The sequence below is a fragment of the Saimiri boliviensis genome, chromosome 16, assembly GCF_048565385.1.
Source record: "Saimiri boliviensis isolate mSaiBol1 chromosome 16, mSaiBol1.pri, whole genome shotgun sequence".
NCBI lineage: Eukaryota > Metazoa > Chordata > Mammalia > Primates > Cebidae > Saimiri > Saimiri boliviensis.
Genome location: NC_133464.1, coordinates 73,261,866 through 73,287,931, shown reverse-complemented (window position 1 = coordinate 73,287,931; position 26,066 = coordinate 73,261,866). Strand labels below are relative to the sequence as shown.

Here is a 26,066-nt window from a genome sequence, read left to right as displayed (position 1 = left end):
TGCAGTCTATTCATTGCCGGACTCTATTATTAATAATATCTGTAAACTCATGAGAAGCATGGCAGTCTTGAACAGTTTACTGCTAGAATGTCCCCATTTAGTTTTAAGCAATTCCAAGGTCATTAAAGGACTCTTCAACAGCGGTTCCACTTCACCTCCCAGTGTGCTGCTAACCATCTCCACCTGCTCGGCACCCCAAGTCTCCTTGACTCTCTTCAGCATGGCCCTATGATTCTCTGTCTACAATTCATACTGCCCTTTGGGAGAAAATGTGAGGCAAGTTAAGGTTGATTTTACAGAAAGGACAGGATAAAATGCCCACATGGAAACTGAAACTCCATGTCATCATTTAAAATTTATGAATATAAACAAGTGGTTTTATGTATTATTACCGTGTCATTGGGCTTTACTTAATTTCTAACAAATTCTCCCAGCACAATAAGATGAATGTGTACATTTTTTGTGTATGAGTAGGGCTGATTTTTACTAGTCAACATGGAATATCTTGAGAGATTATCCAGGCTCCTCTTTTTTCTTCTTTCTCTTGTTCTTTTCTCCTTTTTGAATATCTTGACCTAGGAGTATCTTTTCAAAAGAGTACATAGGTGGGATATAGGAGGTACATTAAAATGTAAAGGCCAGGAAGGTGATAGAAAGTCTTGAATTGGCTAAATAACTATATTTGATTGATTTAAACCAGTCCATTCTGCTAGAACAAAAGTTCTTGAACTTGGGCTCACGTTATAATCACCTGTGAGCTTTTAAAAGTCCTGATGCCAGGAAACCAGGGCAAACCAATTAAATGAGAATGTCTATGGGCAAAACCCAGGCAGCAGCCCTGTGTTAGAGGCTCCACTAGACTCCTCTGAGCCTCGGTTTTTTTAATCAGTAAAATTGGCAAAATAATTTGACATAAAACATAGATTCATAAAATTATAGCATCCTAGAGTATCAGAAGAACAATTCTGGGATAAGGTAGGTGAACATTTTAAAAATAAAAATGGAATGATAGTAATACATTTAAAATATTACAACAATGATCCTTTGATCCTAATTACAAATAAGATTTTTTTCTGGAAATGTCAATTCTGTTTATGAATTTATCATGAACTTTCATTTTCTATCAATAAAGCATCGTTTGTGGGGAAAGTGACTCAACCCTCATTCCAATTCGTGAAAAAGTCAAGGTGTATTATTGCCTATTCTATTCTTATAATAAATGTGCCTAAATCGCATTGTTCTCCACTAGATGGGTAATAGGATAAAGAAATGTAGCTGGGACAATTTCTGTTGCTATTTTGTAACTACATTAAACAAAATAGCTCAGATGTTGGAGAAAGTAGCATAGCTGGTGATGCACATATTATTTATCCAGATCGGTAGCACACAAAGAAAATTGTGTTTGGGGATGACAGTCTTTCCTCCTAAATCAAGCTTCTAATTCACCAACATGAATCATAATTTGAATCTCATCAGCACATGGTGATGGATGACACAGTTGTCATCTCGCTCAGACTCAAATTCATCAAATATTTGCTAAGTACCTGTAAGGTGCTAGGACTTAAGATTGCCCTCTCAGAATCTTCAAATATATGATCGTTTCCCATCCTCATAGCAAGTGGAGAGGAGAATCCTATTTTCTCCATTTCACAGATAGGAAAACAGTTTCAAAGGAGAGAAAAGACTCGCCCAACAAGGTCGCACAGGTGGGTAAGCTGGTGCTCCTTCCGTGGGTGTACATTCCTCTTTCAGACACGTGGCTGCTTACTGAGGATGGTTTTGTTCATGTGGCTCATTGGAACCATCCACACAGAGGCCTCGCTCATGACTCTTCCAACAACAGAGCAAAAGGCAAGAATACGGTGGAGCATGGTGGGATTCAGACCCAAGCCGTGTAAAAAATAAAGGTGAACTTAGAGGAAAGTTCCTGGAGTGAGGCTAAAAAAGCGACTTTTGCGGACTAGGGTTTCCAGTTCTGCGGCCCTATGTGTCTATTCTCTGTTTTATATATGGCTGTCTTTTCTTTTTTATTTTCTTTTTCTCTTTTTTGTTTTTTGTTTTTATTTGTTGAGACAGAGTATCCCTCCATCACCCAGGCTGGAGTGCAGTGGCTCCATCTTGGCTCGCTGCAACCTCTGCTCTCCAGGTTCGAGTGATCCTCATGCCTCAGCCTCCCCAGTAGCTGAGATTACAGGCACCTACCACCATGCTGGGCTATTTTTTGTTTTTGTTTTTTAGTAGAGATGTGGTTTCATCATGTTGGCCAAGCTGGTCTTGAACTCTTGGCCTCAAGTGATCCACCACCATAATCTCCCAGGGTGCTGGGGTAAACAGGTGTGAGCCACTGCACCCGGCCTAGACTGCCTTTTCAATTCCAAGTGTGTCAGGTAAAAAGGTCATGGCTTAAGCAATAGAGAAAATGAGAACTAATGACAGCAGAGGAAGAGCTTTTTGACAGTGTCCTTAGGGTTCACATAACTGTTAGTGCTTTTCTCTCCCCTTCTCTCCTTTGTGGTAATCAGATATAATTTGATTGCCAAATGCAAAATGTCTTGCTAAATGGATATGCTTTGAAATCCCTAATTTATTTATTTCATTTGCTTGGTCATTCATTTATCGTACTTAGAGACTTCAACAAATACTAAAAAGGCTGATTGCGAAAGCTCACTTTTAACAATTTATTATTTTCAGATACAAAAAATCCATTTTCTGATTCAGTTACTTTCAAAAGTTAAACAGTCACTTCCTAATCAAGTCTTTTAAAGCTTTTATTAAAACTGATATTTTTTTGAGGATGTTAAGTCTGTTTGTAGTATTATAGAAAGGGTTTTTTCTTTTTTTTTTTTTTAATTTTCGATCTCCTAGATGATTACTTAAATTCTCTCCTTGCTTTTAGAAAATGTCTTTAGGAAATCTGAGAGGAGAAACTGAAATGACAGCAGAAGTCTAAGATCCAGAGGGAGCCATGGAACGTAATTACGGGCAAAGTGGGACCATGTGTAAAAACGTGCACAAGAGCAGACTGAGGAGGCAGCAAGTTATTGCTGAGACATGGATATATTGCCATAGGAAAATGAGTAACCTAAGTTTTCACTGGTAACAGCCAGAAGTCTTCTTTATTTTGTTTCTTTACTGCAGTTGAGTTGGGATATTATTGATCTAGGGCCATTTGGTCTGGAACCAGGGGAAGATTTATGCTGCTCCCAACAGCACTCCAGACCCCTCATGTATGTAAACAAATTTGCTCACATTTACAAAGTTATCTTCTAGCAAACACGCACATTCTGCTGGAACTGACTGCCAGATATCTCCTTCCTGGTCTTCTCCAGGATCGAGCTCTGACCTCCTTCTCTGGGAAGTCTCCCCACAGAGCAGACTGGGGAAGCCGCTCTCACTGCTCTGGAACTGTATGGTTGTATCTGACATTGTTCCTAGAGGGCTGGGCTGGCACGGAGTGTCCCTCTGATGAAAATGTATTTAGAAATCTCCATAGATAATTTTTTAAAAGTTACTCAGGTGTGGTGGCACACCCCTGGGGTCCCAGCTACTTGGGAAGGTGAGGCAGGAGGATCGCCTGAGCCCAGGAGGTGGAGGCTGCAGTGAGCCACGATTGCACCACTGCATTCCAGTCTGGGTGACAGAGAGAGACTCTGTCTAAAAAAAAAAAAAAAAAAAAAAAAAAGCTTCAGGGGACTTTTAAGGCCACATGTCAAATTCAGATTGTCTAGTTTCTTCTGTGTGGTCACCCCATCCCAGTTTTTCCAGAGCTAACATGCAATTTGTCAGTTTATGGATGGTGGGCTTTTAATGAGCCCATGTGGATCAGTCAGAACCAATGGCTGCCATTCAGAGAGCCTACAGCTGGCTTGTGCTTCTGCCTCCCTGCACAGCTAAGGAGAAGGTACCATGACCTGGGTAAGTGAGTTTGGAAACGTTGCTAATTGTATTAGCAATCATTACAACGACCAATGTGTCCCTATTGTACCTATCTGTTTGCAACATTACTGTGTTTTTATGTGTAACAAAGGGCGGGGTAGATGTAATGTGGTGCATGGGACGTTAAAACATCTGGGCTGAGAGTGAGGATATCTGGCTGCAAATTCTGGCTCCATTGCAAGCTTGGCTACTTTGAGAAAATCCACCCTGCACAGCCTTTGTCTCCTCATCTGTAAAATGGGTACAATAATACCCATCCTGCCTATCTTGTAGGCTTGTTATGAGGCTCAGATAAGATTCTTCCGAATCTTTTCAGCTTCATAGAAAAGGATAACTTTTGCTTAGCACCCTGGGGTGAATGTTGATGTCGTTGAGGCTGGAAGTGACCACTCCTGGCTGCTGGCTGTATAGCCTCACTGTCCCTAGGGCCGTGGGGATTACAATCTTTGCACGTCTGTACACCAGTTAGAAAACTGCTATATGAGAAATCTTAAAATAAATCTCAGTGCATTGCTCTACATGCTCATTTTCATGTCTATTCTTCTGTTACTTGTATATAACCTCCCAGTGGAGTGTGAAGCATCACATTCAGACATGTAGAATGCTGGAACCCAGACCTACGGCCATCAAGTGGCAGAACATGAATGAGATTCCAAGTTCTTATCACCCCATGTGTAGTCACCTGACATGTTGACTGTGCTTTCAATCCTGCCTTGACCTCAAGCTTTTGTTGTTTTGGAAAACAAAACAAAACAAATCACTCAACTACTCACCAAGGTGACAATTCAGAGAAATGGAACATTTTGTTGCCTTTAATGTACATCCAGATAATTCAGTGCAGTAGGGATGCTGGTAAAATTTATATCAGTGAGCTGACAATTTTATAACTGTCCACATCTATGACCATGTCCATGTATATATTCAAACCTATATCTGTCTTCTATTCTGGCAGTTGGAACCATTAAACCTAGTGATGGAGCTTCCCTGTCTGTCAATGGGGATTACCAGAGTAACTAGATTACAAAATTATAAAGTTGTTGGGAAGAAGACAATCAGCACAAACACAGTACAGTTAAGGTATATAAGATGCTTAAAATACTTCTGGCAGACTCTAGAAGTTAAGCATTCTGTCAGTATTAATTATGAGTAGTAGTATTATTATTTGAGGTGGTGTCTTGCTCTGTCACCCAGGCTGGAGTGAAGTGGCACAATCTCAGCTCACTGCAGCCTCCACCTCTTAGATTCAAGTGACTCTACTGCCTCAGCCTCCTGAGTAGCTGGGATTACAGGTGCATGCCACCATGCCCAGCTAATTATTTTTGTTTTTGTTTTTAACAGAGACGGGATTTCACCATATTAGCCAGGATGGTCCCAAACTCCTAACCTCAAGTGATCTGCCCACCTTGACCTCCCAAAGTGCTGGGGTTACAGGCATGAGTCACCATGCTCAGACTATTATTATTATTATTATTATTATTATTATTATTATGAGATGGAGTCTCACTCTGTTGCCCAGGATGGAGTGCAGTGGCATGATCTCAGCTTACTACAGCCTCTGCCTCCCAGATTCAAGTGATTCTCATGCCTAATCCTTCTGAGTAGCTGTGATTACAGGTGTGCACCACCACACCCAGCTAAGTTTTATATTTTTAGTGGAGATCGAGTATCACCCTGTTGACTAGGCTGGTCTCCTGGTTTCAAGCGATCTGCTTGTCTCAGCCTCCCAAACTGCTGGGATTACAAGCATGAGCCCCTGCACCAGCCAACTATGAATATTATTAATCAAAACAAATTTTACCCACCAGTTATACAGAAATATAGAGTTAAAAAATAATGACTCTGTCTTGGAGAATTCCTTCATAGTTAATGAAATACCATTAGACCCTTGTACTAAAAGAACAGCTGCAGAGGCAGCATCGGGAAGCTTTTAGAAATGCAGAGGCTCCAATCTACTGTGTTAGAATCAGCATTTTAACAGGATCTCTAGGTGATTTGTGAGCACATTCACATTTGAAAAGTGCTGCCTTGGAGTAGCCCAAGGTGTATGCAGAAACCCTTAGATCACTTCCACTGTTGGTAGGAATCATGAAAAAAGCAGGACTGACTCAGAAAGTCTATTATGTCTTATTGATGATTATTCAGCTCTAATCTGGACCGCAGAAAGCAGTTTGTGGAGTAGAAGATTGAGGCCATGGGCATCTCACCAGTTAGAAGGCAATCTCATCAGAATAAAATATAATGTATACATCAGATGCCCTCATGGAACAAGTCTAAGATCTTGTAACTGTCGTGGCACATATGAGATGGAGGGGAACAAAATGAAACACAACACTTTTTTTTTTTTTTTTAAGATGGAGTCTTGCTCTGTCACTCAGGTTGGAGTGCAGTGGCATGATCTTGGCTTACTACAGCCTCTGCCTCCCAGACTCAAGCAATCCTCCCATCTCAACCTCCTGAGTATCTGGGACCACAGGGATGTGCCACCATGTCCAGCTAATTTTTTGTATTTTTTTGGTAGCGACAGGGTTTTGCCATGTTGCCCAGACTGTCCTCAAACTCCTGAGCTCAGCCGATCCACCCACCTTGGTCTCTCAAAGGGCTGGGATTAAAGGCGTGAGCCACTGCTCCTGGCCCACAACACTTTCAAAAGGGGACAATAACATTAAGAAATCTGCAAATGATTTTTAAAAGGAATGTTTGGCGTGAACATAGAAAAGGGTGTGAGTCACTTACATTTACCCAGGGATGCTCAAGGACTTGAACAGCAGAAAATCGCTGATCTACATCGACCAACAGCATCATGGTAATGAGCTCCTGTGAAGGGGAACATTAGAGTCCAATTATCTGAATTTAAGGAGAAAAGCTGGATGTGTGCAAATGCAGGAGTTCTCTTTTAGTTTCGAAAAACATTTGTAAAAGCTCTAAATCTTAAACATATCAACTCCACTTACCTGTGGCTACTTATCACTTTTAAAAGTTAAAAATGGTAAGCACTTGGAATTATAAATACATAGCTTGTGGTTGAATAAAAATTAAATTAATAATAAAATCAATTTCATAAAAACATTTGTAGTAGAACAGAAAGTATACAAGTTAAGAAATTAATTTTTCTTTGTCTAGTATTTTGCACATGAAAGATATATTAATTAGTTTAATACAGAAGTCACATTTTAAAAAAGACTTTACTTAAAATTTCGCTTTAGCAGCTGAAAGGAAAAATGAATTGTTTCCCTGAATTTCAAGACAGCATACTTAGGTTCAAAAGAAAGAAATGAGGAAAGGCAGAATTGCCAACAGCTAGGTGTTAAGACAGAATTTATCCCTTAGTAGCTAAAGAATTCTAAAGAAATACATTAAAATTGCTTCAAAAACTTCCAGACAAATCAATACAAAGGAAAACAGAACTATGAAGAGGTAAACAATTTTATCATCCTGAAATTAATAGAAATTTCTCATGAGCTCAAATGGACTTGGACCAGAGAATGCTCTACTTGGGTCTTAACGATGAGTATGGTATACAATTGTGCACTTTGGTTTAGAAGCTCCCATGTCATGAAATGGTTAGATATGTGTTATCCATATAACATACACAGGCTTTATAGTACCACTATATACAGGCTTTATAGTACTATTTGGGATGGGAATGGTTTATTTTCATTGAGGGAGAGAGTTCACTTAATCTTCTTCATTCACTTCCTAACTTGGACCAGAACTCCTGAAAGCATCTGCTGTGTGTGATGCCCTTTGCAGGTGCTATGGAGATGTAGGAGATGGTCCCATTTGTCAGAAACTGTGAGCCCTCGGGTCATGCAGTGATGGCATGGGGAGCTGGGCAGGTTCCTGAAGAGCCCCCAGCTCTGCAGCTGTATCATCCCATCTCCTTTAATCTGCGCCTCTCTCTGACACTCCTTTTCTGCCAGGTTCCTAGACAGTTGAAGAAAATGAGAGACGTGCACACAATATGCATCATTTTCTACACAAAGGGCTCAGGTCTGAGGGGCTGGCTTTTAAAGGGAACTCACACTCAGAACATGGCAAAAGCAAAGGCACACTCATTGAGCAACCGCAAGATAATTATTTCTCAAAATAATTATCACTGGCATTCAGTACATTCACATTGTTGTGCAACCATCCATGTTAAGGATTGATCTTTCAGTTTCGTGGTATAAAAACCATGAATCTTGTATTTTTTTCCCCTCTGCCTCTAAATCCTGGCTATTATTCAAGGTTCAACTTAAATCACAGCTTCCCCATAATGTCTTTCTTGATGATTTCCACCTACGTTGAGGTTGAGTTTTCTTCCCTTTGATTAATTGATGGATTCGTTCATATACTTGTTCATTTATTCAATATATATTGAGCAGCAGTTATATACTGGCCACACTTTAGGCAGTGATGCTACAGCAACAGACAAAATAGATAGAAATCCTGGCCTTCGCCGAATTTGCATTCTAGTGGATGGAGAGAGTCTGGAAACTGACTATATAAAGATATGCTGACCTATTTATACCTATCTTTTTGGGTAGAGAGATAGGTAGGTAGATGGCATACCAGATGGACACACAGGTGTAAGTGTTCTGGAGAAAAATAAAGCAGACAAGTAGGATACAGTAAGCCAGGTAAGGTTTAAGAGATGCAATTGGAAACAGGAAGGTCTGGAAAGCTTCACTAAGAAAATGGCATTAAATCAAGACCTAAGAGAGGTGAAACCACAGGCCAGGCCCTATAGAAATCTGAGCTGGACTCAAGCCCGGCAAGGGTGGGGCACAGCCAGAGGCTATAGCAATGTCACTGGAATGACACCTGGGAGAGATGAAGGCAGTAGATGGAGAGACTTGATAAGTACTTGCTGGGATGTCTGTGAACAGATGACCTGATGACTGTGCAATCCTGGAAAACCTAGCAATTACAACGAAAACGTGTACAGAAATCACACTTATGATGTCATTAGTCTCTTTGCACACAATGATTTGGAATAAATAATTCCATTAAGACACACAGGATATAGGGAAGAGGAAGGCACTGGAAACCTACCTTTGCAGAATCGGAAACATTATCCCAATACGGAGAAGGAAAGTCCACTTGCCCCATCAGAATCTGATCAAAAAGCACCTCCTGGTCATCACCACTTCTGTTTAGGTGAACGACAACAAGGAAAAAACAGCACTAAGATAGCAGCTCAGTGTATGTCTTTTCAGTCTTAGGCACTGGGGCCCTTCCTTTTCCCGTAACGGTGTAAAATGTTTGTTTTTAAACAATTAAAAAATGTCAACGTGGAACTGTTTTGGTAAATTAAGAAACAGTTTTTGGGCTGGGTGTGGCAGCTCATACTTGGATTCCCAGCATTTTGGGAGGCCAAGGCAGGTGGATTACTTGAGGTCAGCAGTTCAAGACCAGCCTGGCCAACATGGTGAAACCCTGTCTCTACTGAAAATACAAAAAGTAACTGGGCATGGTGGCATGCACCTGTGATCCCAGCTATTCAAGAGGCTGAGGCAGGAGAACTGTTTGAACCCGGGAGGCAGAGGTTGCAGTGAGCTGGAACTGCGCCACCACACTCCAGCCTGGGCAACAGAGAGAGACTCTGTCTCAAAAAAAAAAAAAAAAAAGAAAGAATGAGTTTGTAATGATACGAAGAAGAAATATGGAAGGCATATAAATTAGTATGTACAACATGGAAAAAACAACCGGGATTGCAAGCAAAGTCCTCGTGCTCTTTTCCTGCCACAGGCTCCTTTGTGCAAGAAGGGTGAATGCATCCCTCGGAGAATACAGAAATGCTTTGTCAGAGCTGAATAAAAGATTGTTGCCCATACCCACGGAATGGAGGGAAACCACATAGCAGGATGTAAGTGATTACACCAGCTGCCCAGATGTCCACCTTGAGGCCATATCTGGAAAAATAAGGGATGTTAGAGAGGAGAGTCAGACTCGGACAAATTATGCAGCTTGGTAAAATCAATATATTTTCTTTTCCAAGACAAAAACAAAACCAAACAAAATAAAAATCCCAACAACAAACACTAAACTAAAAGCTGCCAGCTAGAGTTCAAGGAAAAAAATTAAAAAGACCAAGGTGCAGAAATAAAAATCAAAGGATTTTATGCCTGGACTTATATATAAATATCAGTAAATGAAGGGTTTCAGCCAAAAGGTTTATTATAGTCATTACAATTTTGAGATAGGGATGGACCCTTGAGATAAACTCCCTTACTTTAGGAATAATAATTATTTCTAGAATGTTTTCCAATTTATAGAGCACTGACATACATGATCATACTTTGTTTTCCTAGCAACTCTATAGATTGGACAAGACAAGTTTGTACGGAAGAGAAAACAGATTTAGATGGGTGAGTAATTTTGCTTAAGATCACACGGTTAGTGTCAGAGCTGGTCCCCAACAAGGTCTTCAAGACTCACCACTTCCAGCAGCAGGCAGAATATGTTCCAAAAGAAAGTGTGGCTGTGCCCCAATCAGCCCCACCTGAGGGAGGTCAGCCAAGGCTATGAATGTGGGCTCCCACCTCTCATTCAAATTTGCCAAATAGCAAAGTCCTCACTCCCTCACAGTTCACCCCAGGAATTTCCCTATTGGGATTCCCTTCTCATCTATCTGGTTTTTCTGCCCTTGTGGTCTATGGTACAAGCCAAAAAATAAAAAAACAAAAACAAACAACAAGCAAACAAAAATCTATCTCCAACTGGTCACAGGGGAGGTGCCACCTAGATCCCCAGGTGTGAACTGAAACTGCTAATGAGAAGAAAAAGTAGGGCTGCTTGCTCTCAGCACCCCCACCCTCCCCATTCCTTCTGCTTAAGGATGGCACCTCCGAGCCTGCCTATGGCCCTTGGTAAGAAATAGGGCTTCTTACCAAAGGGATCTTTGACTTAGGCTGAGCTGAGTTCAAATTCCGACTCAGCCACTAAAACTAGTCATGAGCTTACATGGTCTCTAACCCATTAGACTATCAAGTTAGTTAAGTGCAAAATGGGAATTGCACTACCTACTGAAAGAGTAAGAAGTAAAGGAGTTTCAGGCCTGGCATACAGTGAGTCCTTAGTAAGGAGTAGGCTACCCTACCCTTCTCCCCACATTCATCTGCTTCTGCACACAGAAACCCGGAAATTCCCAGTGGCCCCTGATGCCTAAAGGTGTTTGTACTCCTCAGAAAATCAGGGGATCCCCAAGAGGTCCCAAATGGGACCTGGACTGGAGGATAAGGGCAGCTGAGAGCAATAACCACAGGAGACTGTAATCACCGCACACAGCAGTGTCTGCTTCTTTTATCTCCAAATGAGAGTTAATTACCATCGCTGTGTGTTTCTGTTCATCCGAACATTTTTTACTCTGGGGTTAATAACTTCTGTTCTACCTTTAACAAAGACCAAATGGAAGCCTTAAGATTGTAGTAATTGACAAAACAGATTGGGAAAACAGAGAAAATGGCTCCCGCTGTAAACATTAAAGAATAAAATAAAATTTTACAAAGAGTGAAAGAAACCGGATAGCTATTTCTCTCTGGATGGGACATAGCAGTACTATTTTTCCTATTCTTGAAGCCAGCAAGTTCTTTTGCTAGCACAGCACTTAAGCATAAGAGAAGCATTTACCCAGTCTCTGCAATGATTTCTGGAGCCACGTAGGTTGGGGTGCCACAGACTGTGTACAGGGGGCCGTCTACAATGGTGGCCAGTCCAAAGTCACCCAACTTCAGTGATTTGCTGCCATCTTGGTGCTCATACACCTAAAACAAAGGTTAAAAAGCACAACTATGTGAAAACCAAGAGCTCAAAAGCCGTTTCTTGAAGAAATGAGAAACATACTGTATTTAAATGTAATGTATACAAGGTAAAAAATAACAGGCAATTATGCAAGAATGGATATACACACAAAAATATCTTTCTTCCTTTAGATTACTGCAAAACTGGAAACATGGTGAACACCTAGAAATGGAAATTGGTTAAATAAATTATGGTACGTTCATACAAGGAGAGATTACATGACCTTAAAATGGCGATATGGGTTTAAAGTTAATGAATTATGTTTGGGAAATGAGCAGAGTGGTTTTCAGATTGGTTTCTGTAAAATGTCCATTAAAGAAAAAAAAGTACATACAAGAAAAAAAGTCTGAAAGAATACAGTATTGGTGTATCTGTGTCTTGGTGGTAGGATTACAGGTTTTTAAAATCCTTTTGTTTGTCTGTACTTGATATTGTCTATAATAAAAACAGATTTGCATAATAAAATGAAGTATAGAAAGTCTTTAGTGCAATGTCTCCGATTTATGAAAATTATCTCTTCATTATAATACGTTAAGAAACTTTGCCAGGTGTGGTGGCTCACGCCTGTAATCCCAGCACCTTGGGAGGCCAAGGTGGGTGGAACACCTGAGGTCAGGAGTTTGAGACCAGCCTGGCCAACATGGTGAAAACCCATCTCTACTAAAAATACAAAAACTAGCTGGGCATGGTGGCGGGCACCTGTAATCCCAGCTACTTGGGAGGCTGAGGCAGGAGAATTGCTTGAACCTGAGAGGCAGAGGTTGCAGTGAGCTGAGATTATGCCATTGCACTCCAGTCTGGGCAACAAGAGAGAAACACCATCTCAAAAAAAAAAAAAAAAAAAAAAAAGAAAGAAATTTAAAAAATAGAATTCTCTAGTAACCAAATACAAAAGAAAAATACTTACAGTAAAATACCTTATTTTCAGTGCCCCGTATTTTCAACAAGATCTATTTACGTTTCTTAAATTAATAATTGAAAGAGATATTAACATTTCATTTCACCTGTGGCAATTTGGAAAGATTTATCAGGTGCAGCATCAGCATCCTGTCCAGGTTTCCCTTATTAAGGCAGTAAAAGTCTTCTGTCTTTCACCCAACAAATCAAGAAAAGGATGCACGTGACTGGAGGCAAGTCTTTATACCCCTTTAATTCCAGGCACCATCAAAACAATTGGAGCTGCTCTAAAAAATATCCCAAATAACTACTTTTATTTCAAAGAAAAGAGGAAAGGGCATTAAGAATCCTAATTCCGTGTTCTGTGTTGGAATCAATCAGATAAAGAAAAGAAAACCACGGTAAAAGGCTAGTAATTCCAGCAAGGGCAATCTTCAGGAGATGCCTCAAGGAAGCAGCCAACTTTTCCATGTACGTCAAAATACTTCATCCAGCAAGCGGAGGCTCGCACATTCTTCTGTTCTCACTCTGTGATCATCTGTAACTTGCTCCAGCAGTTTGAATCTCTTGCACAGCAAGGCACATCTTCACACATCAGGGGCACCGCTACTGTTTACATGCCATGACTGCCTTCCTTTGGAAAAGTAGATTAACTTTGCATTTCACTGCAATGTAAAGAGCAGATGTTTGGCTAGCTAAGCTGCAATATCAGCAATAATCGTTTGGATCCAACAGTTTTGGCAGAAACAGGCAGTCAGATTCTCTTGTCTAGAGAGACTGCATCTTTTCTGAGTAGAAAACACTCTTCTACACTTTATCCACACTCATGGCATGGAGTCTTATTCCCAAGAGCTATTAATCAGGATGGAGTTTGGGCTGCCCTCTGGCAGGTATCTGAAGACTTGTGGGGTCACCTGTGGTTGGGTTGTTAGGACAAAAACAGCTATATGTCCCTCACGGATGTGGCTTTGCCCAGCTGCCATCTGGGATGGACATTTGCTTCCTTACTTAATGAAGCAGCTGTCCAGCCTTGGTCAGTTAGAGTTAAGTTAAAAACTTTGAGGCTTTACAGCTGCAAAACACAACATCCGCCCCGGCCTAACCGTTCTCAGGCAAAAGAAAATCCTAAGTTGTAGTCTTACCATGTCAGCCATTCTGGTCATCCAGATGACAAGCAAATGTTTTTCATGAAAAGAAATCTGAGATGGAAACATCTAGTAGATGGTCTAGTTGATTTCCGGGGCAGAGCAGAATTGTTTACTTCCTTAATTCCATTTTGTTAACAATAACTTTTCTAAGATGCAAAATAATCTCTTGCTTTGATGTTCTGCTAGGTCCAAACTTTCATTCTGTGTGCTTTGCGAGGTGATGCAGATTGTGATTTATTCAACCCCCTTGATGCAGGAATTTTGTAGTTTTTTTCCTAAACACAGTATCTATATCACCTAACTCTGTTCAAAAGTTTGACAAAAGCAGATGGTGGTGGATTCAGTCACAAGTCCCATTTTAGTCCTAAATATGACCTTGTAATTCTCCTACATGTAGCGAAAGTTTTCTTTTGAACATCTACATTTTAATAGAAATTCCAGCTGACATATAGCCATACACCAATTATATTTAATATTAATGAACAATATAGTTCAAAGTTTCAATAGCTAAGAAAAAAATCACTAAAAATTCTAAAGAAAATGAGTAATCATAAAAAAGAATTATTAAAAGTAATCATAGGTCTACAGAAACCAAAACCATTAAAATACACAGAACCATAATTGTGATGTTCTTTTTATTCCCTGTACAGTGAACTTTTAATCACTTACTTGACAATGTCCCTTTTTTTTTTTTTTTGCTTTGAAAACCATATAGTAGGATTTTCATGAACATAAACAGGTTCAAAGGATTCTTAGGAGGGAAAATAAGAGCTTAAAGACAAAGGCCAATTCCATGTAATTGAAACCATATCTAGACACAAGTACATTTGAAATGCTGCAACAAAATGTTTTTGCAGGTGAATAAATGTCCAGGCCTCGAGTTTGGAATTCTGTTTAACTCACTGTCAGGCAGGGCAGGAAACAAGGTCACTCTGGTTTTTTCTCTGTCAACACTTTGGGAAAAGGATGAAGAAGAATATACTTCAGTGTTTCTTCTCCTCCAATGGGAAAGCCCTTCCCACAATGGTTTAAGGACCCCTCTCACAACTGGGGCTCTCCATTAGCACCTGCTGTAGCCTGAACTATGTACACCCTTATCTCTTACCCAGCCAGTGACACAGGGGCACGACTGAGGCCATTTGAAAATGTAATTAAACCTTTGTTTAAAAATCACAGATTGCTAAATACATCCATTTAAAGCCTGCACATGCACGCACACACACACACATCCTCACAAAACCATCTCCAGAAAGTATTATTCTAAATGGCAGCCATAAATTCACTTCGAACTAAATTTTTAATTAAAAGTTAGAAACCAGAAAGGCTTCTAACAAGTTCACGTTGAAAATGCTGAATCCTTGGCTTAGACTGCTCTCTAAATTGACTCTGTTCCTTGGCATTTCTCCTTATTCCGACCATCTTTCAGAAAGGGACATGAGCAGCCTGCAAGCGGAGGTTTGGACAGGCTGGTCCAGCTAGTGGAGATCTGGTGTAAGAAGAACTTTTCGCTGTAACTGTATATTAAAGCCTCTATAAAACGTGACCCACACGTGAAGTAGGAGTACATTAATTGTCAGTCAAGGAGTATTCACCACATGAGATATGATTTAACATTCATAACAGGTCCTTTAAGTACTATAGATGTTCCCCCACATTTTAAACACCAAGGAGCTATTAAAGGGACAGGGATTAGTGCAAATTACCCAGTATGTAGTGCTTTCACTGTTTTAACTAAGCAATAAAACTGTGTAATTGCACAACACTAATTGAATGCAGCTACACATAATTGTGGGCTGCCATATGTATCCTATTACCATAAAGACTGTCAGTATTTTGTAAGCTGCTCTTGTGATCATTGCAGATGGCTACAGTCAGAGAAGTTGTTCTCTAGGGTTTATTATATGGTTATAAAGACATCCTATGATTTGACAGACTAAATGTGTTAAATGGCAACAATTATGAAAAAGGTTCCAATTAAAAGCTGAAGGCATATCCAACAAAAACAGATATAACGAAAGGTCAACTATGTAGATTTTGGGGCACACTGGTATTTTATACAGATTGTTTTTGAAATAGGGTTTTATTTTTTGGGCCTTTTTTGTTTATTTGGGGTTTTGCATTAGCTGCAACTTACTGAATGGTAGATCTTTGGGCATATGCTTGATTTCCCTTGGATGGAAAACTGAGACCATTTGGAAAAGTTATTTGAAAAAATAAAACATTTAATATATAGTCATAAAATGCAGCCGGTGGCCATAAAATAATATGAAAATTCACAGATAATCTGAACCCAGTCAAAAGGCTTCTGAGATTCCCATAATATGGCACTAAAAGCTGACTAATACAACAGATGTGTTGGAACAAACATAATTCTCAATGTTTCTATGAATCCAAGGATAACCCTGATGAAACACTGGCTAATGAATCATCAGCAACCACTGAAAACTATTTCACAGAGGAGCTCAATAGGTAATAAAAATTATTTCACCAAATAGAATTGAACAAAAGTGGCATGAAATTGACAAAGCCATGAAAAAAGGTCAATTTACTTTTTAACATATATGGTATCCCTTTAAGAAGACATTGATTTTCCTCCAGCTATGGTATATGGCCTTTATGATACTTTCTGAGGAAAGTGGATTAAACATAAATCTTTAATCTTTAAGAAATAAAATATAACAACATTTAAGTAGAGAGTTATTTTGTGGAATGCACTCTATCGCCCACATACTTTTAAATTAAATCTGGAAAAACATAATTTTAAAAAATTTTATACTTACATGTAAAATATTCACAAAATCAAAAGTTAAATAAAATAATAAAAACAATGAATGTTGTGCGGATGTCAGAAAGGAGTATGTCAGATGAGAGGTAATTAAAGGGAAAACTAAAATTGCTCTTCAATATTACACTGGAGATATCTGGGAAGATGGAGAAGTGAACGGAAACTCTAGGAAACCTGATTCTCACCCTCAATTTAAAATAGTCATGAAACTATCTTAAAAGGAGTTCTATGCAGCTGCAGTGAGATACACAAAACATGCACATTCCAGATTCTGTTAGGAACTATACATCCCAGGATTTTGCCAAAACTGTGGGAACTCAATGGCATTGCAATTTTAAAAAATTGTATTACATTTCTGTCACACAATTATTATCCAATATGTCATTGTAGGAAAATGATCACGATAGAGGAAAAGGAACTAACTCACCCATAACACTCAGAAGTAAGCACCATTCCTACTTTGATATATGGACTTCCAGAGCTTTCTTTCTCTCTTTCCTGTTCTTTTTCCATTGAACTATACATCCTGAATGTTTTTCCGAAGTGAATCAGAATACATCTACATAATTACTCTCAGTGGCTACTGGATATTCCGTTATATGGATGCACCATATTAGTAATCCCAACAACTACTATTACCACTGCCATTTATTGCACACACAGGACATGCCAGGCATCATGATGAGGACTTCATGTGCATTTTGGCCAATTTGATCTTCTCAACAGCCCTATTCACCTAGTACTCTGATTCACATTTTGCAGATGGGGAAATTGAGATTTGGAGATGTAAAGCAACTTACCCAATGTTACACAGCTATTAAGCGGCAGGGCCAGAACTTAAATCCAGATATGTCTCAGTCCAAGAGTCTAACCAGCATGTCCCACCACACCACTGTGCCACTATTTAATTCATCAGTGCCCTGAGATAAGTTATTTCAATATATACTATTTGGGTTTTTTTTTTTCTCATACTACAAAACCCTGAGATGAACATCCCTCTGGATAGCTACATATCCAGTTTCTTCCTCTTAGGTTACATTTCTAGAAGCAGAATTACTTGGTCACAGGGCATGCATGTTATTGAAGGTTTTAGTTATACCAAATTGCCCCTCTGACAGGTTCTGCCACGTGACCCTCCCACCAACACATATGAGGTAACTGTTATCCTCTTAACTTTGCCATCACTGTATGTTATTTTTAAGTTTTGCTAGTCTGATAAAGCTACGTCATTTTAGAGAGAAACGAATGTCATCTCTTAATGACAGCAGAGAGGAGTAGTGAAGTAGAGAAACACACCTACCAAGGTGACACACTACACTTCTTCCTGTCCTCATCTCCCTGATGACATCACTGGTCTTTGAAGAACCGCCAGTAAAAACTTAGTACTGTAACTGGGACATTATGGTACTGAATAATGTTTTGGGAAAACGTTGTGTTTTCTATTTTCCCTCAACTTCCATCCAAATTCAAAGGGTAGAATTTGTTTTCTAAACACCCACAAAAAAAAGATCATTCCATTTCTGCCTGGACACTTAACAATGACTACAAGCTACCGGTAATAAAGGACATTTAAACTTCAAAGAAATGAGATTACTAGAAAGTTTTTCTAAAGTTAACCCTAAATCTCTTGTCCACTAATATCTTCTCTTTAATTTTAGTTCCATGCTGTCGAATACAGTACAAGAAGATTCTCCCATCTTCCATATGGCAGCCTTTCCTATATGTGATGAGAACCACCATGCCCCAACTGGACATCCCTCCTCTGGATCAACCCCGGGCCCAGACAGAATGTGTTCAGATTATTACCCCTTATTATTATTATACTCCTTATTATTACCCCTTAAGGGGTAACATGGTAAGTCAGGCCAAAGACTTACCATGTTACCATAAGGGGTTGGCCTGACTTACCATGTTACCATAAGGGCATATTAATATATATATATATATATATTTTTTTTTTTTTGAGACAGAGTCTTGCTCTGTTGCCAGGTGCCAGGCTGGAGTGCAGTGGCGCAATCTTGGCTCGCTGCAATCTCTGCCTCCTGGGTTCAAGCAATTCTCCTGCCTCAGCCTCCTGAGTAGCTGAGACTACAGGCGCATGCCACCGTGCCCAGCTAATTTTTGTATTTTTTAGTAGAGACGGGTTGTCACCATGTTGGCCAGGATGGTCTCGATCTCTTGACCTTGTGATCTGCCGGCCTTGGCCTCCCAAAGTGCTGGGATTACAGGCGTTGAGCCACCGCGCCTGGCCCATATTAATACTTTCGACAGCCTTGTCACGAGACTCGCACTGAACCAATAGTCTTTTCCAGATCAACTACCGGCCTTTTCACCTGCAGTCAGGCCAAGTTTTCCATTATTATTTCTGTAATCACCAATAACACAACTACACCAAAACGGCTTAGCCTCTAGGGATTCATGCTTATCTCTTGTTTAATTTCTTCTTACCCATTTTGGACTTTGACAGAGCCAAAGATATTTTTGGATTTCACTTCTGTCATTGCTGTAATCCACCTTCTTTTGGAGTCACTGGTCATGATGAATATGGTATGATTGGTGACAGACTCACAGGGCATCATTGGCTCCCTTCCTTGGGGTAACCCCCAATCCATTCGTCAATACACTCTGAGGGCTCGGGTTCTGTGTTTTTCTCCATGACCTCTAGACCCATTCTCTCTGTGGCACTTGTCTTGTCCACCAGTGCAGTTAGCTATCCTGTCACCAAGTGGGTTTATTTGGCGAATTAAGAGTCATGGGATTAAGGTGAAGGAAATATGTTATCTTGTGAGCATGGAATTTAAAACTAGAAAGAGCCAGAGCACAACCTGTCATTGTCACTTGGGTGGAACAGGACAAGCTTATTGCTAGATATAAACCACTGCGTGAAAACGAGGATCCTGAGTTGCACGTGTCATTTTGATGGGCAGCTGGGAGTAGGCACAAACACCTGAACACAGAGTTTCTTGCCAGGAGAGGCAGTTTTTCTCCTAGAGTCTTAGGGACATTGGGAGGGAAAAGATTTTTGAACGTTTATATTTGAAGACAATTACTATGTTTGCTTTTGGAATCTAATAAAAAACAGTGATGTGAGTTATAGTTTTGTCAGTAGAGATTTAATTTTCATAAGGAGGTGGCATCTGTGTACACATTTTTAAAAGACCTGCCCAGGTCCCTGGAAGAAATACAAGCTGCTACTGATGGTTTTCGTTGCCAAGGGTACAAGCTTGCCATCTAGCGGTGACTTGTGTAAACTGAAAGTATTAAAATTTTTGTTTTTTTCTTAAGCAAAAAATTCCTTTAGTCGTGAACCATCATGGCATACATACACACAGAACTATACACATACATACATACCTATGCACATACACACATACACAGTGGTCCCATGCAGAAGCCCATCTTGGGAAGCATCATACTTACTCCCACTGCTCACTGAAGTTAATACTGAGGCCAGTGGGAGAACTCCATCTAACAGGCCAGGTGGCACTGTCCTCTGTTTAAAGAAGTATCATTCATTCACTCACTCACTCCTTTCATCCACCTGCCCATACAGTTATTACGTACCAGGCATGACAACAAGTAAAGCAACAAGAACCATATAAAATCACGGGCATGATCAATTTTGGGGGAAAAACTTTAGTTAAATACAATAACAAATTTATAAGGGATATTTTTTTATTGGATCAGTGCCCAGTTTTCACTTAAAATGTGGCTGGAAAATTACTGTAAGTCAAATCCTATTTTCTCATCAAAATACTTGAACCTGACCAAATACTAGAGTTAAATAAATCATTCACACAATTTAGATCCTTAAGGCCAAGCTACATTTTTATACTGTTCTATAAGAATTAAAAATAAAAAACACTGAAAGTGATATATACACAATTATACTGCCTAAAATGAAATCTACAGCTGCATAAGATATGTATTAAAAATACTTTGCTAGCTATAGCAAATATTAGTCTAATGGTTAGCTAACAAAAATCTTGTTGGCAATCTCACAATTTTAGAAGGATATTTTTATGTCTTTTAATAAAATAGTAAAACAAAGTATGCTGTGAGGTCTCTTTACATATTTGATAAGTTTCCCTATAATAAGTAAATGAATTCCAAGCCTTTATGTTAACTTTATTACAATATTTTCAAAAAATAGTCTATAGCTCTACATTTTGCCATGAGGTGGCAAATCCATGCATGAGTGAATAGTAAAATTTTAAAGCAATATAAAAAAAAAAAGGATTAAAAGGTGATTTTTCACTAGATATAACATTATCATTAGGCAGTTTTATTTTTAGGAATAATTTAATTTTTAATTATAAAGAAAGGGAAAATTTTAAAAAGGAAATTAATAATTAGGTGTTATTGCTTTATCTTCGTCAACACCCCTTAAAGGAGGCTTGAAGGAGTTACCTTGCTCAAGGTCGTAAGACCAGTCAGTGGAAGAGTGAACCAATTGATTTTGAACTTTTGTCTGTAATCCTGGGTGTGTGAGGGTCTACCTTCTGGGATGATTCTCTGATTTCCACAACTCTCGAGAGAATGTGAAACCAACAGTGGTCTCGTGTGCAATTAGTGACCTCATTTCTGGTTTTGTGAAAGCAGAACAGAATCAGTTGTGCAGAGTTTAGCTAAACTTATCCCTGCAAAATTCACCAACCCCTAATCCCTACAGTAAGAAATCACTGTGATCAAGAATAAAATCTCTTTAGCTTTTCATATAGATATCTTAAATCTGTATTACAAATGACTGCAATTATTTCTCTAAATCGTTCAGCTTCTTAAATTAGAAGAGAAGGGAAAAAGAAGAGAGAACGTTTTGTGTTAATTTAAAGTAAAATATCTTTGAATGAGCATAATACATCAGAAATATCAGGTAAATTGCAATTTTAGTGAAAGTGCTCTTCTATGTAACCCCTGCATTTACATATACAACTTGAGTGAGGAGTGAGTGAACAATGGGTACACAAAACTGAGCAGCAAAAGCAAAAAGAAAAGGAAATAAAACTTTAATTTTCAATCGCCGGAAGTTTGGGAGCTTAGAGACGTTTTGAAACAAAGGCCCAGTTGTAAGTCCATTCCCATGAGACACTCCTACATAATTCAAGACACAGGAATAATGAGGGCAGATGAGAGAAAATTGCTACACTTGATGGAGGCAGCTATGCAGAAGAGAATGTTTAGGCTACTGTGAAGATGTGGAATTTGAGGTGCAATTAAGTCAGGGCTCAGTCACTTGACCTCGTTTCTTAGCCAGTAGCTACAAGATTACCAGCATAATTGCAATGAACTAATTGTGTGCGTATTTATTTCTTGAATGCCTATCTTTCCTGCTTCAACGTCAACTTCATGAAGAATGTGTCTCTCTGGTTCCTTGGCACAGTGCCTGACACACAGCAAGTACTCAGTAACCTCTTCTTAACACAGAGCTTACTATAGTGTAGTGGTAAGAGCCAAGGCTCTGGAAGTCAGAGTTAGCTTGAGACCTTGGCTCTTCTCCTTAAAAACTGTTACAACCTTGGGCAGGTCATTTAACTTCTAGGTACCCAGGTTCCTTACCTATGAAATGAGACAGTAATAGAACTTACCCCATGTGGTTGCTGTGAGGATGAAACGAGATAATGACCATAAAGACCTTAGCACAGAGCAGGCACAGCGATGGTTCTCCATCAGAGCGGATCTTACTAGCTATTACTCGTGTCATGGGAGTTGGGTGGCTCATCTGCTTTTAGACTTGAGTGTGTATGCAAGTCACCTGGGGCAGCTGGCTGCCATGTGGATTTCTGCAAGCTGTCATCAGTCACTGGATTCTGATTTGGTAGGGCTGCCTCCAGGCCCAGAAATTTGCATTTTTAACAGGCATCTGGGAATAATTTTGATTCAGGGAGTCTTTAGACCACCCTGGAGAAACACTGCTTTAGAAAGAGAATACTCTATTCCCAGATTTCTGAAGAGATGGGCAAAGTAACAGAAGTCATGTATTATACATGACGCTCAGGGGTGGATAATAAAAGAAGAACTAGCATCTTTGGGAAAAGATATATATATATATATATATATATATATATATATATATATATACACACATACACACACATATACATATGCACAGTATATAGAAATGACAGATTTCATTAAAATTCCAGCCTGAAGGGCCAGCAACACTTACGTTACTTCCATATTTCCCAAAGAAGCGTCCCGTGCCTAGTCTCTACCTCCTTTTTCCCTAATCATTCTCCTGAATAACGGGGTAAGGAAGGACCCCCATTTGCTTTTGCGGAGATCTCTCAAGGTTTCCCCAGAGATGTGGAGTACATGAAAAGCAAACCAAATAGTGGAAAGTGGGGGAAAGGATGTCTCTGTTTTTAAAAATGAGTCTCTTTCATAGCTGTTTTTATGCTAAGGAGCTAGGGTCTTAAAAACTCATTATATACATATTTTTTCTTTTAGGTTTTAGATCACATTATTGAGTTGTAAAGTTGGGAGACTCAAAAGGGCCTAAAAGAGCTTCCTTTGTTTTCCCCAAGTAAAACTTCCTTTCCTCTCTCCTTCCCTTCCTCCCTCTTTTCTCTTTTTCTCTTTCTCTCTCTTTCTCTGTTTCTTTCCTTTTTCTCTCTCTCTTTCTCTGCCTCTCTCTCTTTCTCTCTCTCTCTCTTTCTTTCAAGACAGGATCTCACTCTGTCACCCAGAATGGAGTGCAGTAGTGTGATCACAGCTCACTGCTCCCTTGACCTCCTGGGCTCAAGCAATCCTCCCACCTCAGCCTCTTAAGTAGCTGGGACTATAGGTGCACACTACTATGTCTCGCTAATTTAAAACGTTTGTTTTGTAGAGATGGAGGTCTCACTATGTTGCCCCAACTGGGAAGTAAAAACTTTCTAACATAAAAGCACCTAAGATAAATGGCATCTGTGCCTGTGCTCTCTGTCACTATCCTGCCCTAGCTCGAGGTCTTCGATACAGCCCTACCCTTCGTGAGCTCTATTCCCATTCTTGTGCCTGGTTTTTATTTGCTAATGAATAAAGTATTCTTAAGAGCGCATTAACTCATCTAGATCAACCTAAAAGGCTAGTTTCCAACCAGATCCTGAAAGCTAACTGGAAATTAACCTTTCAGGTAATTTTTTTAAAAAAAGAAAGAAAAGAAAAAAGAAGTATTCATATTCATTCATGAGCGCTTGGAACTCAGGATGCCCTATGGGTGGGATTCCTCTTACCAGCAGGTTCTCTGGCTTGATATCCCGGTGGACGATGTTCAGGCTATGCAGGTATTTGATGGCACTGGCTAGGTTGTACAGCATCCCACTGGCGTCTCTCTCGGTGTATTTGTTAGTGGAAGTAATGGCATCAAAAAGGTCTCCCCCCTGAGAAGAGAACAGAAGGTGAAGCAGCACATTAACAGACGGGCCAGTGGGGCCACCCGCAGAGGCCACTGACAAACCACAAAGGACAGGAAGAATGGTCGTGGAATCTTTGGGTTCCTAAGGGCTTTTCCGGCCACTTCCCTCTCAAAGGCCCGAAGGCTTAATAGTGATTTATCCTCCACTACAAAAGCCAGCGGCATTTCCCCCAGAGCTCAAAGAAAGGGGTGAGGTGAGGATTCTCCACCACCAGACACGTGGCCATTTCCACAGCTCCCAGCTAGGGGAGGAGGAGACGCACCTGGATCTCCAGGGCAGAACCTGTGACACGTGCAGATCCAGGTGCACGTGCTATCCGCCTCACATTGACTGCCAGCCGGAGTTCAGATTCATAATCCTTAACCTCCTCCAATGAGAAACAGGTAACACCGCAAACTGCACAGTGAAAATGTCCTACTGCCTAGTGAAATGATGAAGCTGCACACATACACACGCACGCGCACACACACACGCAATCCCCTTCGAACGCTAGATTTAGCTCTCTGGGAGTGGGTGTCGTGTTTTCTTTTTCAATGCTGTGCTTCTTTGTAAGGAACAGAGAAAAGGACCAGAAACTGTCATTTCGAAGATGAGAGAGAAAAGGAGGGAGGAAGACGGGGACATTTCAAAGAAAGTTTTCTAGGACTGTTATTCATTTGAACTTTTCTTTCCCTGGTACCTTTTTAAATATATTGCTTTTTGGTTAAATGGAATGATTTTTAAGTTCCAGCCTAAGTTGCATTTATTCAAAACCCTTTGGTAGAGCTGGGTCTGATTTACTAACAATATGTGCATCGTTCCTGCCCATAGTGCAGCAAACCGCCACGCACAGGAGCCCACTGTGCTGGTCTGTTACCCAGTGTGCTCAGGAACTCAGTGTTTCTTTATAAAACAGCTAAATCAAAAGGCGGCCGCTGCATTCTGATGATTTTCAAACCTGCCCCTCGGTCCTGGGCCCTCTGCACCCCGTCACTTTCCACTCTGGAGGCTTCTCTCGCTGTCCCCAAAGCTGCAAAAGTTCTCAAACTAAGCACACAGTTTTTTTCAAAACGAATAATTTTTTCAACTTTCTGCTTCTTGCAAAGGTAAGGCTGCCACACATAGGTCTTCCGGTTGTCCCTGCACCACTTGATGAGGTGGGACAGTCACCGTGGTCTATGTGAACAGCACCCCTGGAGTTCCACCATAGGGCTTGTGTGGCTATATATGGAGACCCTACAAAGATTCCACCAGTCTCAGTTATCTGGGCTCCTGGCATCTTGTAATCTCCTTTTTTATAAGCGGCAAGGTCTCGCTTTGTCACCCAGGCTGGAGTGCAGTGGCACAGTCATGGCTCACTGCAGTCCCAGACTCCTGGGCTCAAGTGATCCTCCTGTCTCAGCTTCCCGAGTAGCTGGAACCACAGGAGCACGCCACCATGCCTGGATAATTATTATTATTAGTTTTTGTAGGGACGGGGCCTCACTTTGTTGCCCAGGCTGGTCTCCAACTCCTGGCCTCAAGTGATCCTCCTGCCTTGGCCTCCCAAAGTGCTGGGATTACAGGCATGAGCCACTGCGTCTGGCTCCTCTCTTCTTTGTCCTCAGCAATGCAGTCAACAGGTCCTCTCCGTCCTTTCTTGGACACGTTTCTCCTTCGCAGCCATCTGGGCCTTCCTACTCCACTGAACGCTCCTGTTGCCTCATCCTGGGTTGTTGTCATGTGGTCTCACAGCCCGCTCTGCTTCCTTCTGTGAGCTCTTTATCCAAAGCATCCTGCAACCCGACTGTTACCTTCCCACACATCACGTCGCTGTTTTCTTTCTGTGTTCAAGAAATCACCATTCTTTGCCCACAGCCGAAAGGAGGAGGCTTTCTATGTTCCGCCCCAACCTTCATGCCACCCTGATTAATTTCCTCTCTTGCTGCTGCTTAAAATAGTGACCCTCACGCTCTAGGATATTTCTTGCCTAGCCATCCAAACAGGCCAAGAGCTCGGCCCTCGAGCCTGTCCTCACGACAGCCCCTTCCTGAAGTGCCCCCTCCCCTCCCCTTCAGTTTTCTAACTCCTGTTGCTCTCTCTGGTCCCAGCTGCAGGTCCAACTCCTCCACGAGGCCTGCGTTCCTCTGAACAGAGAGGCAG

General features: G+C 40.5%; 1 protein-coding gene across 5 annotated transcripts in view; it reads right to left on the bottom strand.

Annotated features, from left to right (window-relative positions):
- Positions 1 to 26,066, bottom strand: part of DCLK1 (doublecortin like kinase 1) — a 350,533-nt gene that overhangs the window by 27,312 nt on the left and 297,155 nt on the right. For all 5 annotated transcript variants that reach the window (XM_074387830.1, XM_039473244.2, XM_039473243.2 and 2 more), the window contains 5 exons: positions 23,763 to 23,909; positions 11,548 to 11,681; positions 9,753 to 9,830; positions 8,971 to 9,067; positions 6,670 to 6,750 (listed from right to left, as the gene is read on the bottom strand). In XM_074387830.1, the coding sequence (XP_074243931.1) occupies positions 6,670 to 6,750; positions 8,971 to 9,067; positions 9,753 to 9,830; positions 11,548 to 11,681; positions 23,763 to 23,909 (537 nt within the window). The remainder of the gene's footprint in view (positions 1 to 6,669; positions 6,751 to 8,970; positions 9,068 to 9,752; positions 9,831 to 11,547; positions 11,682 to 23,762; positions 23,910 to 26,066) is intronic.